This window comes from Ranitomeya variabilis, chromosome 7, assembly GCF_051348905.1.
Source record: "Ranitomeya variabilis isolate aRanVar5 chromosome 7, aRanVar5.hap1, whole genome shotgun sequence".
NCBI classification, from domain to species: domain Eukaryota; kingdom Metazoa; phylum Chordata; class Amphibia; order Anura; family Dendrobatidae; genus Ranitomeya; species Ranitomeya variabilis.
Genome location: NC_135238.1, coordinates 80,358,135 through 80,376,256, shown reverse-complemented (window position 1 = coordinate 80,376,256; position 18,122 = coordinate 80,358,135). Strand labels below are relative to the sequence as shown.

The 18,122-nt window shown below is 38.3% G+C and overlaps 1 protein-coding gene across 2 annotated transcripts in view; it reads left to right on the top strand.

The window, feature by feature from the left end:
* ARPC1B (actin related protein 2/3 complex subunit 1B) overlaps positions 1 to 18,122 on the top strand; it is a 117,097-nt gene that overhangs the window by 51,555 nt on the left and 47,420 nt on the right. For both annotated transcript variants that reach the window (XM_077275356.1, XM_077275355.1), the window contains exons 2-6: positions 7,512 to 7,577; positions 8,778 to 8,882; positions 9,420 to 9,642; positions 10,387 to 10,494; positions 14,863 to 15,069. In XM_077275356.1, the coding sequence (XP_077131471.1) occupies positions 7,514 to 7,577; positions 8,778 to 8,882; positions 9,420 to 9,642; positions 10,387 to 10,494; positions 14,863 to 15,069 (707 nt within the window). In that variant the 5' untranslated portion in view covers positions 7,512 to 7,513. The remainder of the gene's footprint in view (positions 1 to 7,511; positions 7,578 to 8,777; positions 8,883 to 9,419; positions 9,643 to 10,386; positions 10,495 to 14,862; positions 15,070 to 18,122) is intronic.

Below are 18,122 nucleotides of genomic sequence, written 5' to 3'. Positions count from 1 at the left end.
AATGCATGTTAGCTCTGCCTTTAGACAAGTCTAGCATAGTATGACATCCGTGGACCGTGACTATTACGCTGTGGTTTGAATAAGGGAAGGAAATAGTTTTTTATATAAATGGCTTCTTTCATAACCTCAGTGCAGTAAACCTGTCTTATTCATACACACAAAACTACTTACCATTGAGGTATCATTTGTTCATTTCTGATCTCTCCTGGCAAATAATCACCCTAATGTTGCTTCACAAACCTATTTAAAAGTAAGACTAAAGAGTAGGACTTTATTTAACCCTTAATGAAACAGACAAGTTTCATTTTTGCTCTTTTATTTTTTCTTTTCTTCTACCAAGACCCATAACTTTTTTTTATTTTTTCCGGTGACATACCATATGACGGCTTGTTTGTTTGTATTTTTGGGTTTTGTTTTTATGTCCTTCATTGTGCTTTTAAAATGACTTCACAACTTGATTCTTTAGATCAGTAAAATTATGTAAAAGAAAACAAATGTATAGAGTTTTTTTCTACAATATCAATGGTGTAAAAAAAAAAAGTTGAACTTTGTGAAACAATAATTGGTTTGTGATGCCATTTTCCGAGACACATAACAAACATTTATATTCTCCGTCGATACTGCTATCTGAGAGTTTCTTTTTTGTGTGATTGTGTTATTATATTTTGGTGTATATATAACTTTTGTTCACTTTGTATTGTATTTTTTGGGGGACGGTGGGTGTAGCATTCTTTCTCTTTACATTATTTACCTCATGAGTTAAATAAGTTTATATTTTACTGATGACTCAAAACTAAATCTGCTTATTTTTTTATTTTGCTTATTTCTGTTTTGAATTGAGAAAAAGGGTGTGATTTAACTTTTATAGATTTTATTTTTTACTTTTTAAAAAACATACTCCATATCATAATAGTGTGTCATGAGATGGTAAGGGGCTAATTATCCTCCAAGAATTGCAAGTTATGCATTTTGGTAATGTACTTCATTATCTTATATTGCTTCCTTCTCTCCTACAACATGTGCTGCAATGTTTTTTCAATTACTTAGTTCATGCTCCTTTTAGATGCTCCTTTAAACTGCTGCTCAGCAAGATCTGCACACAATATTCATACAGAAAAAACAAAGATAGAAACATCATGATTAAATACCCTGCAGTAAATAAATAAATAGCATAGTGCATGAAAATAATTTACGGTATTTAGTTAACATGTTTTTTGATTTAAAAAAATGCAAAAGCCATCCCACCTCATCAGGGCAACCGTAATTGGGACAGTCCTAACTCTAATATTAAAAACCTTACCATTTGTTAAGTGACGTGCATGTAGATAAGGGCTGAGAGGAACTGAGCCCAACTAGTGGACGCACAGCTGAGAGAGACCACATCAATAATACCCAGCTCAAAAAGAAAGGCAGGCCTCAGCCCTTATCTACATGCACACCACTTGACAAACAGGAAGGTTTTTAATATTAGAGTTAGGACTGGCCTAGTTACGGTTGCCTTGATGAGGTGGGATGGCTTCGGATTTTTTTAATCAAAAATCTTGATAACTAAATACCACATTGGGGTTAGGGATGTGTTGGGGTTAGGGTTGGGTTTAGGCACATCAGAGGGTCTCCAAACGCGACATGGTGCCCGCCATCGATTCCAGCTAATTTTGCATTCAAAAAGTCAAACAGTGCTCCCTCCCTTCTGAGACCTGTCTTGTGCCTAAACAGTGGCTTTCCCCCACATATGGGATATTGGTGTACTCAAGAGAAATTGCACAACAAATTTTATGATCCATTTTATCCTGATACCTTTGAGAAAATAAAAAAGTTTGGGTCTTAAATAAATTTTTTGTGAAAAAAGTTAAATGTTAGTTTTTTTTCCTTCCACATTGCTTTAGTTCTCGTGAAGCACCTGAAGGATTACTAAACTTCTTGAATGTGGTTTTGAGCACCTTAAGGGGTGCAGTATTTAGAATGGTGTCACTTTTGGGTATTTTCTATCATATAGACCTCTCAAAGCAACTTCAAATATGCTGCAGTCCCTAAAGAAAAAAATGATTTTGTAAATTTTGCAAATCACTGGCCAAATTTTAACCCTTATAACTTCATAACAAAAAACATTATGTTTCCAAAATTGTGCTGATGTAAAGTAGATACGTGAGAAATGTTATTTATTAACTATTTTTCGTGACATATCTCTCTTATTTAAGGGCACAAAAGCTAAAAGTTAGAAAATAGCAAAATGTTCTAAATTTTTGCCATAGTTCAGTTCTTTTCATAAATAGATGCAAGTCTTATTGAAGAAATTTTAACACTAACATGAAGTTCAATATGTCAACAAAAAACAATTTCAGAATCAGTGGGGTAGCTTGAAGTGTTCCAGAGAAATACCGTCATAAAGTGACAGTGGTCAGAATTGTAAAAATTGGCCTGGTCAGAAAGGTCAAAATTGGCTCAGTCACTAAGGGGTTAAACAAACTTGGACAAACTTATCCAACTATGTTCCATATAACATTTCGACAAATTTTAGAATTGTAAAGTTTGATTAACATAAAGTAAATTGTCTCCACTTTGTCACTCTTCACCTTAAATCCTAAGAATTTGCTAAAAGACAATCGTAGACATTATACCAGGATTTCCTGCTTTGGATCAAACTTAATCCTTTGACCCCCAGGCGATTTTCCGTATTTTGTTTTTTACCTCCCTTTCTTCCAAGAGCATAACGTTGTTATTTTTCATCAATATAGCCATATGAGGGCTTGTTTTTCTGCGGGACGAGTTTAACTTTTGAATGGCCATTCATTTTACCACATTGAGTACTGGAAAACGGGGGGAAAAAATCCAAAAAAGTGTAATTCCATAATTGTGTTTTTTATTTACCATTTTCACTATATGGTAAAAGTGACCCGGCAATAAGATTCTCCATGTCAATATGAGTAAGCAGATACCAAACATGCATAGTATTTTTTTATTTCAGTGGTGAAAAATTTGGAAAATTTGTAAGAAATGTTATTCTTGTGTTTGCTGCCATTTTCCAACACCTGTAATTTGTTGGTATATGGGGCTGTGTGAAGGTTTATTTTTTGCACCCTGAGCTGATGTTTTTATTGATACCATATTGGGGGTAGATATGATGTTTTGATCTCCTCTTATTGCAATGTTGCAGCCGCCAAAAAAAGCGATAATTCTGTGATTTTTAAATTTTTTTTTCAATATGCTGTTTACCGATCGAAATAATTTACTTTACATTTTCATAGATTGGAGATTTCTGAACTCAGCAATGCCAACATTTTTTATTTTTATTTCATTTTAACTGATGTGAGCCCACTACTATGGTTTGAGATGAAAACATAATGGCGTGTGCGCGTAGTAGGGCAAAGCATAGTGCGCAGGTGCAAGGCGCCGTTTATCTGAGCAAGTACAAGATTTCACCCGGTAATGTGGAAGATGCAGAAGGCGTCAATCAAGACAGAATGTAGAGCAGCGGCCGGGAGGAGGGATAGAGAGCACAGAATGGACGCCAATCGAACCGGACCAACAGAGTTACCATTTAGAGTGGGAGAACTTCAAAAGGTTTTTTGGGGGGTATATAACCATTTATGGAATACAGCACAGGCACTGAATAAGGTGATAGTTTTAGTTGATATATGACAAAACTGGTGACAAGCCTTTAATGGCTTGTGTAGCTGGGGATCTAGGGCAATGCTGAACCACTGGGATAATTGAGGGCCTCCTCTTATACTAGAAAAGGGAGAGGAAGAGTCGTTTTTACCCAGTAGACATTGGATTGAAGTCAATTGTTTAAATTGCGTCATAAATTTGCTTTCTCAAATATCTGGAATTCAGAATCCTATTGATATGAGCCCAGGAGAATGAACAATGGCTGCAATTTCTGTTCTAATATTAAGTGTAAACCAGTTAGTGAAGTAATGAGCAATGATATCTGGAGATTCGGTCAGGAGCCACGTTATTAATATTTTGGTAAATATTTGGACAATTGAGTTTAAGAGCGATCTCGGCCCCTTTGAGCTCATTAGTGAAGGGTCATTCTTTGGCTTTGAAGGGTTTATTCACAATAAACTTTTAGCTATCCGAAAGCTTCTACGAGTATAGAATAATAATCGGAGCCGTCACTCTCCTGCTCTCCGCTGATGCTCTGGTCTTTGTTGTTGGGCTGTTTATATATGTTTAATTTATGACTTGTAATTTTACATTTTAACAGTTCTAATTTTATACCTGGTGTCTGAAAACACCGTGTAGATATTATTTTACTTCATTTGTGAAGTTCATAAATCAAGAATAAAACAATAAAACTTCCCATAGATGTCATCAATCTTGAATGAGTGTTTCATTATATTTTTTTCATTGATGTTGCATGTTATTTTCTTTTCTTTTTAATGTGTGACTTCATTCTTCTTGGTCACATGGCTAAGTTATTCGCTCCTTAATGTTTGATATTGTTGCTTGAAGAGGTCTCTTGTTCAAAAATATTGGATTGAATTCCCTGTAAAAATCTTTGAGCTCTCTTGATTATGCTGCTCTTTTCTGAAATTGTGCTGCGTTATTCCATTGCAGAGATATTCACAATTGTGCGCAGTATGTGAAATCTCTGCTTGTTGTGCAACTGGACCTTTCTTCAGAGTCTTCTCTGGGAATATGGCATCTTCCCTCCCAAAAGCTGACAATCACAGCTCTTCTTATGATTTGGCAGTTTATTTATCTCAGACGCTGCTGACCTGTGATTGCAGCATTTTAGGTAGGGGTGAAAGCAGGCAACCACAGAGTAGACAAGAAAGAAATGCCCAATTGAACTGCTAAGTAGAGATTTAACAGCAAACAAGAATATCTCTGCAATGGAGCTACGCAGCACAAAGTGACAGAATAAGGGATCTTTACAAAGTACTTATTTATTCAAGCTATATATACTGCACAAAAATACATAGATATATGTGATATTTTAATTGTTTCATGAGAAATTTGTTTCTCATGTAATCTTCAAGCATAGTAAACATACAGTCTTACGCTGCGTTCACATGTTGCAGCCGCGTTCATTTTTTTTAGCTCAATCACAGCAAAAACTCATTGCTTTGTTTCGATTTTTCAAAATCAAGGCAAAAACATTCTGTGTCTATCGCAATTGCATAACAAAACCACGCAAAGTGGCCGTACCATGTGAAACAGCCTTAATGCTACTGATTCATTGAATGAATGCAAGTAAATCAATCAATTTCATCTCTATAGAGTGATGCACCCCATTGCACTATAGATTAAGGGCTCATGCAGACGTCCGATCACAGATCGCACTGCACAGACTGGCCGCGGGTCTCCCAACCAGAGCATGACGGCCTTATAGAAAAATAGGAAGTTTCCATACTTTGGCCGAGAGACCCGAAGCCAGACCATGCGCTGTGCGGTCCATGATCAGTTCGAGATCTACGGACATCAGAATAAGCCCTTAGGGTGTAGAAGAATTATTGTGTAGAAGAATTATTTTTGTAGTTACTTTTGGTCATAAGTTTTGCTGGTGGCTTTGAGAATCAAAGAAAACTTGTTCTTTATTAGGATGATGCAGTTTCGCACTGATTTAGAAAATTAAATGCGAAAGAAATCATAACAAAATAACTCAAGTAAATACAATCTTAGTGTCTATACCCATAGCAGTTTGTGTCGCAGGACTGGGTACTGTTTGGAAATATCTATACTGGGTTTGCCACACATTACTGAAGTTTCACAATATTGTGAAACAAGTCTGTGTTTATGTGCTTTACTTGAGGTAGTAAGGCACAAAACCAATCACAATTCCACACACTTCTTCCTACTATGACAGTATGAAAAGGCTGCAGCCAATAAATAGCTGCTAGTGTTGGTGCCAATCGTTCAGCAGGACCTAGTCTAGCAGCCAGTTCAGTAATCTCTAGCCATTGGGTGGAAACTCTGAGAGCCGCCTTCTTCGCACTTTTCATTTGATTAGCTGGCCATGTGTGTGAGGCCACAATGATGACGTTGCAAAACCGGTTAATCAAAAGAAGAGCCACGAATACCGAGGGGTAGGAGACGGTTCTTAGGGCTCACATCCACCTGGCCTGTAAACTGGGTCTTATGAATCGATTGGCACCAACTCTAGTGGCCACTAATTGGCTGTTAGATCACGCAATGTCCTCATTTGGAAGAGTAGGCTTGGGGAACAGAGGGGTCCAGTAGGTGACTAATACTGTATGTTCTTTTTTTGCTTTCAAAACCCTGTGCGCCCATTTTTAATATAAAAATGTAGTGGATAACCCCTTTAGAACCAGATGTGGTTATTTTGCAGTGTTGTTATCAGATGACTCGTACCCAACTGTATAGGCAACCTTAAACTGCGTTCACATGTTGCAGCCATATTGCAGGGTTTTTTTTGCTGCAGTCGTTGTCGTATGATTTCCAGACATCGCAGCAAGAATGTTAAGGTTCTGCTGTGACAAAAAAATACAACATGGTCACTACAGGTGAAATAAGGCTTAGTCATTTCCATTAATTGAGAATTCAGAGGGGTTAATTTGGTTCCTGTTTGAAAAGATAATAAACAGTCATCTACTTCTGCTTAACTGTACACAGAATACGTTGAAGACATGGTCCCCACATTACTTTTATTTTAAGTAGCGTAAGCTTTTTATAGATTTTACCTTAATTTATAGACGAGCCAATAAACTTGTATTTTCTTACGATTCTTACTACTCCACTGGAAAGGTTTCTATTTGTATGTGAGATTGAAATAATGTGTTGATGCAGCACCATCAAGATCTATTAATTAAAATGTAATGTTTCACAATTGGATGTGTTAAAATATGTACGTGTGCTGGGAATATCTTATGTGCCGAACCTGAACTGGAGCAGCTCGGCACCGTCAGACACATCCATTACCCAGTACACAGCATATTCATAAGATTGTCTTGGCACAATAATTTTTTTTTAAGACAGCCAATTAATATATACATCTGCAGCAAAAAAGAAAAATGCAGATAGCACTCACCAGTCCTTAAAACTTCATCCTTTATTCAAACTTTAAGATGTCATGGCCAGAGGAACAGGTTGCTGGGATGTGCGAGCTGGTGTAAGACGACGGCTGTTTTGCGGGTAGACCCGTTGAAGCGCTGAGTGGCGCGAAACGGCCGTCGTCTTACACCAGCTCGCACATCCCAGCAACCTGTTCCTCTGGCCATGACATTTTAAAATTTGAATAAAGGATGAAGTTTTAAGGACCGTTGAGTGCTATCTGCATTTTTCTTTTTTGCTGCATATACCCTGTTTTGGCATGAGCACCCGGAGTCCATAGATGCAGTCTCCATCCGGAAAGCACTCCATTCAGCATATGGTTGTCTGGCCCCACAGCAGTGCCGTTATATTTTTCTTTCTTGTTTATGTGTAATATATACATCTATTGAATAAAATGTATTTTTATTAATGAGACAACCTTTTTAATACTTAAGACAACAATTGTAACAATTTATTATTTCATGTGTTATATATATTTTTCCTTTGCATAGGAATGGCTTTTCACAGCTTCCTCTTGGAACCCATAAGCTGCCATGCTTGGAACAAAGATAGAACTCGTAAGTTCTGAAATTACTATAGTATAGACATATAGAGAATTTGATTTACGAAATCTGGGCCAAAGAACTGGAAAATATCAGCTATATGATAAGGCCCATCTATAAGTAGTAAAGTGAGTTTTCCAAATCGGGCACTACATTTCTTGATTTGGCCATCAGATGTTTCAATCACGGTGTAGGAAACTTTATCAACTGATTCCTATAAGTTCAATATTTTATTTGCTAAATGGCTAAACTTCAAAAATGGAATACTTTTGATTTAAAGCTGCCAAATTTCATTATTAACTTTACTTTTAACTTGACACCTTGCTGCATTTTTTAATTGATAAGAAATTAAAAAGCCAAAGGTGGTCTTGTGCTACTGTCCTGATTCCAGTAAAGGATCAATACTTTCAGGGTGAAAAACCCATCGACTTCCATTTAGAAGGTGCAGTGTTGTGCAGAGTTGATAATGTGGTCAATCTTTAGTATAAGAAAGGCATAGTAAAGTGGGCAGATAAAATAGCGCCAGTGAACTGTAAAGGGAGTTGGTCATCATTCATTTTTAGCTACATGTAACCATACTCTGCTGGGGGGTTTTATGAATTATCGCTACCCCCTGCCCCCCGGTCATACACTTTATATCATTGTCAGCATCACATTCCAGATTACACAAGAGGGATCATTTTTAAGACCATGTTAAAGATGTGATCAAATGAAAAAGAGTGTTTTCCCGTTTGATCACTGGTCCTTTATCGATGGGCAAATGTTTTTCCAGGCAATTTTCACCACCCCATGTGATACATGATTAATAACTTAGACTCTCATATCTCTAATATCCATTAATATATCTATGTGTGGACAGCAGTAATAAGGACATTCCATAATAAATGCTTCTTCAGTTAAGGATGGATAACCTTTTTGCCATTCAAAAAATGTACATGTAACGGAACAGACACCGTAATAATAGTTAATGGGATCTCTCTGCTTCTGTCTACATCAGTTATGGATCCATGTTGGGCATGAACTCTGTTTGTCTGTTCCTAAAACTGAACAGACATCTTCGATGTGAGGAGAGCCCAGTTATTCCATGCAATGCTTTCAGCCCATGTAGAATAATTGAGCCATATTTATGATGTAGCACTATACAGGTAGACATGGCATTGAAAGTGTTAAGAGTCTTAGACAATACTTTTATTTGAAGCCCTTTACTTTTTTCAGAAATTGCCTTTTGTCCGAACAGTCATGATGTTCATATTTACAAAAAGGATGGAGACAAATGGACCAAAATTCAAGAGCTAAAAGAGCACAATGGACAAGTAACAGGTGAGAGATATTATTCCATTTATTCTCTATGATATGAACAAACCGCACCAAAAGAAGATAGTTATTAAGGAGGTAAAGGAATAAGTACTTGGTGAGTGAACAGTGTTCCCTTCTGTATTTGGCAAAATGCTCCCACTTACATTGTGGCAGTAGATGTGACCACCCTAGGCTCATAGCTCAAGGGGAATAAGTGGGCGCAACTAATGACTACTAATAATAGTGATTAGTACTCTGAGGAAGCAAGAGGGATTAAGCAAAACTTAACAGGGCACATGGTTTTTGGTCACTTTGCATCACCTTATCATTAGTGGTGAGCGAGTGTACTCGTTACTCGAGTTTCCTGAGCATGCTCGGGTGTTTTCTGTACATTTAATTATATTTTGTTGTTTTTTAATGACAGATCTGAGCTAATGGTATCAGGCTGGTATCAGGCTACAACGATGGTGTGATATCCTCTATGTGGTCTACAGTAATAATATGACACCTGTGACAACTAGGTAATAGTGAGGACTAAATCACACTTGCACTTTACCCTAGGCATAGATTGGGCTCCGGAGAGTAATCGTATCGTGACGTGTGGCACTGATAGAAATGCCTATGTCTGGACTCTGCGAAACAATACATGGAAACCAACACTCGTCATCCTCAGGATAAACCGCGCTGCACGATGCGTCAAGTGGTCCCCAAAAGAAAATAAGTTTGCAGTGGGCAGTGGTTCAAGGCTCATCTCAATCTGTTATTTTGAGCAAGAAAATGACTGGTGAATATATTTTAACTCTTTATTTGTTATATATTTAGTCCGTTGCCTTTGCGCCTGTTATTTGACTAGTTTTGTGCCTTTTATTTGGTTTGCAACCAATTCATCATTCTATTTGCATCCTTTTAAAATCTATTTGATATGAGCGGAGTCTAGCAATTCCACGTTTTAACCTGATTCATCAGTTACAACTTTTTAAAAAGTTTCAAAATTTCACGTATTTTCACTCCAGTTCCCCCTGGAATTTTTTTAATACTCCAAAATTTTTGTACAATTTTATTGCAACTTTTTAGCACCAATGTGCGACTGTTGGCAGCAAAAGTCCCAAAACACTGCAAGAAAGTAAGAAAAGGCCATTTTTTTTTCTTAGTGCCATTTTCATAAATTTTGCTCCAAAATTCCACAAAATAAAAAATGAAAGTGACTTTAAAAAATTTCCAAATGATGAATAAGGGCCAAAACTTTCTATATCACTATTCACATATAGCGGGACACTAAGAAAAAAAAAATCAAATTATTATTAGCCCTCCTTGAATTTTATTGAGTTGATTGGCTTGTAAAGTAATTATTGTATATTGTAAACTGTAATTGAATAAAACTTTCTAATATACTCTGTTTTTTTAATGTCTTACCACTTTCAGGCTGGTAAACACTTTCTGCTTGCTTTCACTAAATGGAAAAAAAAATCTTTGTCACATCCATGTGTTAAACCCCTTATCATGTAACGTTCCATACTCTTCTTCATAGGTGGGTCTGCAAGCATATCAAGAAGCCAATCCGCTCCACAGTCCTGAGCTTGGACTGGCATCCAAACAACGTCCTCCTGGCCGCAGGCTCCAGTGATTTTAAGAGCAGGTAATAGCATTGTATTTGCTGTGATAGAAGCCGCGGTAGTTGTAAATTATCATTATAATTTCCATTTTCATGTGAAGCTAATGTACACCAAAAAGCAGAGGTGTCAAACTGCATTCCTCGAGGGCCGCCAACAGGTCATGTTTTCAGGATTTCCTTGTATTGCACAGGTGATAATTTATTCACCTGCACAGAATGACTCCAGCACCTTGTGGAATGCTAAGGAAATCCTGAAAACATGACCTGTTGGCGGCCCTCGAGGAATGCAGTTTGACACCTCTGCCAAAAAGAATTCATCAAAGCAGCTTGACCAAAATGACCTGATTCTCCAGATCTGTACAATCTCAGTAATACCAAACTTGTATGTTTTTTGTTAAATATATATTAAAGTGGTTAAAAAATTCAGAACTTTGCGTGTTTAGAAAAAATTGGTTTGTGACGCCATTTTCTGAGACCCGTGTGAGTACTTTGTCTTTTTTGTGTGCCGAGCTGATGGTTTTATTGATACCATTTTGTGACACATTTGATGTTTTACTCGCTCTTTATTGCATTGTTTGTGAGGAATGCAGTGAGCAAAATGCTACAATTCTTGTTTTTTTTTAACATTTTGTTCTCAGTGTTTAATCTATGGCTGAAGTAATTTTATTTCTTGATAAATTGGAAATTATGGCAATACCAAATATGTTTATTTTTTTATTGGAAAAGGGGAGTGGTTTAACCTTTTTTGTAATTTTAATTTTTTAAAAGCTTTTTAAAAATATTTTTACTTTAATTTTTAATGTTCCTAAGAGGTTTCAACCTGGGATCATTTGATTGCTTACATTATAAACTGATCTTACCATAATGCATACTTGCCATTCTCCTATAAAGCTGTCCTGTAGGCTTTATAAGAGGACCAACATGGCCACCATGGCAGCTTTCACCAGGTTCTCATCTGCCATTAGCACACACCAGTTGCATCATGCACCGACAAATTATCCATTTAACTGCTGCTGTCAGTAATTGACAGCTGCATATAAGTGGTTAACAGCAGTGATCAGAGCGCACTTCTGTTACAGGCACATCCTGGCTGTGTAACAGTCAGCATCTGCTTGGTATAGAGCAGGCTCAGCTCCTGAGCCCATGCCACATCCCTGTGATCATTTGATGTTTCTTTACCATTTATTCTTTGTAATGATAAATGGTTAAAATTGCAAAGTGTTTGTAAAATCAAGCAACTTTGCAATTTCCTTGTTATTAACCCCTTCGCTATGCACTATTTTCATTTTACCGCTTTTATTTTTTCCTACCTTCTTCTAAGTTTTTTTTTATTTTGTTTTTACATAGTGATATACACTGAAAAAAAAAACACAGGTCGATCAGGTTCAGTCTTCCTCCACCAGTTCCACATTCTCTATCAGTAGACTGATAATAACCCACAATGCCATTTGTAGTGAGAAAATAATCTGAGCCTTTTTTAAAGGGAATCTGTCAGTAGGATCAACCCTCCTAAGCCGTCATTTATGGGCACATGAGATTGACCAGCACCTTCAAGCAGAACAAGACAAGTGTGAACAGGTGCAAGCTGAGTCGACCAAATCAATAAAGCTAAGAAAAAACAGCGGCACTCTGAAATGCTATAATATGCAAACATTTAATATATGAAATTGGAACTGTATTACTGCTAGAAAATATTAAAAATGAAGTTACTTAGCCCATAAATTGGCCAACTCATGTGAGCCCAAGAGCCAGCAACAAGGCGTACCCCGTTGTTGGGACCTTAACCTAACATGATGCCTCTCCCGGGCCTCTCCTGGGCTGAAAGCCTACAACTTTAATGGCACGTAGGTCCAGCTCTAATTAAAACCGCCTTAGGCTGATAGGAGGAATGCTCAGTCAGAGGAAGTGTACTACAAAGATCAAAAAGACTGACCGAGCTTTATATGGGCACATAGACCATAGGAAACTGAATGTGATACCGTCTGATGTCTTATTCCAGAGAAATTCACATATTTTTTAACATTCAAATAAGCTGTAAAGATCTATGGGCCGGACACTGGTCTCCGTGAGAATTTGCCTCCAGAGGTTATTTTAAATTAAAGGGGGAATTACCAATGTGAGACATGTGGATCAGGAGTATAATGGCAAAAATGGAAGCCGGCATGTTTAGGCGAGCTGTGCTGTGGGAATGGAGAGCCTTGGGATCCAAAACGGTTTTTTATTAATACCATTGTGGTTTTTCACCGGATCGGTGCTTTTCTCAAGGTAACAAAAAGCCAAATGAGCAACGTACAACAGTTGGAGGCTTTAAATTGGAGAAAACCGCTCCATAAAGCATAAGAATCGCCCCTAAAGAGGAGGGGAAGGAAGTAAAGGAAGAAAAGACGGGGGTGTTTCTTATGCATTTTGGAGCCATTTTCTCTTATTTAGTGCCTACAATTATTGTACCCTGCTCACTTGGTTTTTATAAGTTGAAAAAGCCACCGATCTGGCGCAGAAACACTTTGGCATTAATAAGAAAATATTTTGTAATGCCAAGGCTCTTCACTCCTGCAGCGCAGCCCACCTAAACATGCCAATTTCCATTTTTCATTATAGCTCTGGAAGAACTTTTTCCTCCAGCCGCAGGGCAGCAGCAGAAGCTCTTCACTCTTTTATAGGTCTTGGGTCTGCCCACAACACCTTTAGGTGAATGCTACCATCGCACCATCACACTGGTAACTCCCCCTCTCATGGAAAATATTCTCTGGATGCAAATTCTCAGGGAGATCAATGTTCGACCCATAGTCCTGAACAGTACATTTACATATTAAGAAAAACATGGATTTCTCTAGAATAAGACATCGGATCGCAGATATCAAGGCGTCATTTTATGCCACTTCCTATGACCTACATGACCATCTAGACGGCGTGGGAAGGTTGATTCTACTGACAAATTCCCTTAAAAGCTGTTATAGGGCCTGACATTACTACCTCTTTTGGTAGAGCCTTCTACAGTTTGACTGCTCTAATTGTAAAGAACCCTTTCCTATTTAGCTGCTGGAATCACTTTTCTTCGACCTATAAGGAAAGCACCCTGGTCCTTTGAAGGAATAAGTCCTATGTCAGCCCTTTGTACTGACCACACATATATTTATACATGTAAATGAGATCTCCTCTCAGATATCTTTTTTTTAAGCTAAACAAGCTGAACTTTTTCAACCTTACATCATATGAGAGGCCTTTCATCCCTGCTAATAATCTAGTTGCCGCCTTTGAACTGAACTTCTGAATATCCTTCTGAATATCCTTTTTAAAATTTGGAGCTCAAAACTGGATCCCATATTCTAGATGTGGCCTTACAAGTGATTTATAAAGATATACATTTATAAATACATTGGGTTCACAGGTTATTATCTTTCTTTTATACACCTTAAAATCTTGTTTGCTTTTATAGCTGCTTCCTGACATTGAGTACTGCGAAGTACTGCTGAACCAGAATATTCAAGTCTTTCTCCTTGTCTCTAGTCTCGACTATATTTAATCTGTACCCCGGGTAGTCATACAGCACACACTATCAGTGCACTCTCCTGCCAGCTGGTTACTGCTGATCTGAGCTGGAAAGAGAGCGCGCTGTCATTGTGCACATCGGAGTACAGTGCCCCTGGCAATCGGGAAGCTCAGGCGTGGTGGACTCCGGAAGATTGATTTGAACAAATAATGTCTATTGTCTGTGCAAGTCCCCTCTAAAATGTAAATTGCTGTGGAATATGTCAGCACTAAAAAAATAAAATTATTATTGTTATTTTAAGAGTATCTTGTGAAGTACAGAGGTGACTAGGTCAGGGAAAAGTGACTTCCATAATGAAAAATGTAGTGGAAAAGCATTACATGGAATCTGTCAGCAGGATTTCACACACCAAACTATTAATGCCTTTAGCTCTTTCAAAGCAAGTCGGGTAACACTTGGCCAGATTGTTCCTTCGTTCTTCCATTTGAATAGACATTGATTTGCAAATTAGGCTGAAGTGCTATTATAGATCTGAAGCCTCTGTCACTTCATCTCTTTTCCCCGCCAAGTTCCACCTCCTCCTGCTTGAGTCATAGAAACTGTCAGTCAAGCAGGAGGAGTTGGCGCTGGATGGGGAATAGAGCTGGAGTGACAGAGGCTTCAGATCTACAGCCCCATTTGCATATCAATTCAAAGGCTGATTTATCAATAATGGAGGAACGGACTGGCTATATAATGGTATTTCTGGACTTGTGTTTGAAAGAGCTACTGCACATATAAATAGTTTGGGAGATGAAACCTTGCTGGCAGATTTCTTTCAAATTAGTTACAAACATTGATTTTTCATCTTTGAGCAAAAGATGAGTTTCTATTAAAATATCATATTTGTGTTTTCTTCACAGGATTTTTTCATCATATATTAAAGAGGTAGAGGAGCGTCCAGCTCCTACCCCATGGGGTTCCAAGATGCCTTTTGGAGAACTGATGTTTGAGTCGAGTAGCAGCTGTGGTTGGGTGCACAGTGTGTGCTTCTCTCACAGTGGTGACCGTATGGCCTGGGTGAGCCATGACAGCACCATTTGTCTTGTCGACGCTACTAAGAAGAATAGGTAGGAATATGGCGTGCGTTCTTAGTGCTTACAAATAGAAGTCACACCTAATTGACTGTGTATAACAGTGTTTACTTGCGTTTTTGCCTTGGGGCACCCCAAGGCAAGGCAGAATAAAAAATACTTAGTCATGCTGTACAAAATAATTTATAAATATGATTTCCCATATATATATAATATACGTCATATGTATACTATACGTCACCATAATTTTTTAAACATAATTTTTGTTAGGAAGTGAAAATAGTTAAAAGTTTAATCGCAATTTCTCATTTTTCCAACAACATTTTCAAAAACTTTTTTAGAGACAACATCACATTTGAAGTAACATTGAGGAATCTATATGACAGAAAATATCCAAAAGTGACACCATTTTTTAAAAAAATGCACTCCTCAAGGTGCTCAAAACAACATTCAGGAGGTTTATTAACACGTTAGGTGCTTCACAGGAATTGAAGCAATATGGAAGGAAAAAATTAACATTTTAATTTTATTTAGCCCCAAATTTTGCATTTTCATAAGGGTAATAGGATAAAACAGACCATACAATTTGTTCTGCAAATTCACCTTAGTAAACCGAAAACTACTGGTTGGGCACACAGCAGGGCTTGGAAGGGAAGGAGTTCCATTTGACTTTTGTAGCGCAAAATTGGCTGGAATAGATAGTGGACACCATGTTGCGTTTGTAGAGCCCCTGATGTGCCTAAACTCTGGAACTCCCCTAACATACACACAAGTGACCCCATTTTGGAAACTATATGACTCAATGAACTTATCTAGAGGTGTGGTGAGCAGCTTGAACCCACAGTTGCTTCATAGAATGTTATAATGTTGAGCTATGAACATTAAAAATTCAATTTTTCTCATAAATGTTTTTCTGCCCAAATTTTTTCATTTTCACAAGGCTTACAGGAGAAAGTGAACCATACAATTTGTTGTGCAACTTTTCTTGAGTATGCTGATAACCCATATGTGGTGGAAAACTACTGTTTGGGAGCACATCAGGGCTTGTAATAGAAGTAGCGCCATTTGACTTTTGGAGTTCAAAATTGGCTGGAATAGATAGTGGACACTATGTCGCGTTTGCAGAGCCCCTGATGTGCCTAAACAGTGTAAACTTCCCACAAGTGACCCAATTTTGCAAACTACAGACTTCAAGGAACTTATCTAGAGGTATAGTGAGCACCTTAAACCCACAGGTAGCAGGAGCATTTTCACAGGGGTAGCAGGAGAAAATGGGCCATACATTTTGTTGTGAAATTTGTCCTGAGTACACCGATACTCCATATGTTGGGAAAAACTACTGTTTGGGAGCACAACAGGCCTCGGAAAGAAAAAATGCCAATTGAATTTTGGAGCGCGATTTTGGCTGGAACAGATTGCAAAATCATCTGACATGCCAAAACAACAGAAACCCAAACAAGTGACTCCATTTTGGAAACTAAACCTTTTGAGGAATTCATCTAGCTGTGTAGTGAGTATTTTTAACCCTCAAGCAATTGACAGAATTGTATAACATTGGACTGAGTCAATGAAAAATTTAAATTTTTTCCACAAATATTATACTATGGCCTCAAGTTTTCAGTCAAAATGGAAAACAGGTGAAAATAGAAAATAAAGAATATGTTATGTCATTTCTCCTGAGTACGTCAAAACCTCATATGTGGTCGAAAACTACTTTAGAGGCACAGTGCAAAGCTCAGAAGGAAAGGAGCCCCATATTGTAGTACACATTTTGCTGGAATGGTTTGAGGGTGCCATGTTACATTGGCAGAGCCCCTCAGGTGCCAGAACAGCAGAACCCCCCACAAAGTGATGTCATTTTACAAGCTACACCTTTCAACGAATCTAAGAGTGCAGTGTTCATATTGACACCACGGGTGTGTCACAGAGTTTTATACTATTGGACGGTGAAGAAAAAATAATTACATTTTTACTACAAAAATGTTGTTTTGACCCCAGATTTTGCATTTTCACATGGAGAAATGGGTAAAAATGGCACCAAAATTTCTCACACAATTTCTGCTGAATGCGGAAATACCCCATATGTGACTGTACAGTACTGTTTAGCCACACGGCGAGACTTGGGAGTGACGAAGAGCTATTTGACTCTAGGAGAACAAATTGTCATGCAATAGTTTGCAGACTCAATACAGAGCCCTTAACCCCTTTCTGACATTGGACGTACTATCCCGTCAAGGTGGGGTGGGCCCATATGACCACCGACGGGATAGTACGTCCAGCGCGATCGGCGGCGCTCACGGGGGGAGCGCGGCCGATCACGGCCGGGTGTCAGCTGACTATCGCAGCTGACATCCGGCACTATGTGCCAGGAGCGGTCACGGACGGCCCCCGGCACATTAACCCCTGGCACACCACGATCAAACATGATCGCGGTGTGCCAGCAGTACAGGGAAGCATCACGCAGGGAGGGGGCTCCCTGCGTGCTTCCCTGAGACCCCCGGAGCAACGCGATGTGATCGCGTTGCTGCGAGGGTCTCTTACCTCCTCCTCGCTGCAGGTGCCTGGATCCAAGATGGCCGCGACATCCGGGTCCTGCAGGGAGGGAGGTGGCTTACCAAGTGCCTGCTCAGAGCAGGCGCTTGGTAAGCCTGCAGTGCTGTAAGTCAGATCGGTGATCTGTGATGTCCCCCCTGGGACAAAGTAAAAAAGTAAAAAAAAAAATTTCCACATGTGTAAAAAAAAAAAAAAATTCCTAAATAAAGAAAAAAAAAATATTATTCCCATAAATACATTTCTTTATCTAAATAAAAAAAACAAACAATAAAAGTACACATATTTAGTATCGCCGCGTCCATAACCACCCCACCTATAAAACTATATCACTAGTTAACCCCTTCAGTGAACACCGTAAGAAAAAAAAAAAAACGCTTTATTATCATACCGCCAAACAAAAAGTGGAATAACACGCGATCAAAAAGATGGATATAAATAACCATGGTACCGCTGAAAACGTCATCTTGTCCCACAAAAAACGAGCCACCATACAGCGTCATCAAAGAAAAAAGAAAAAAGTTATAGTCCTCAGAATA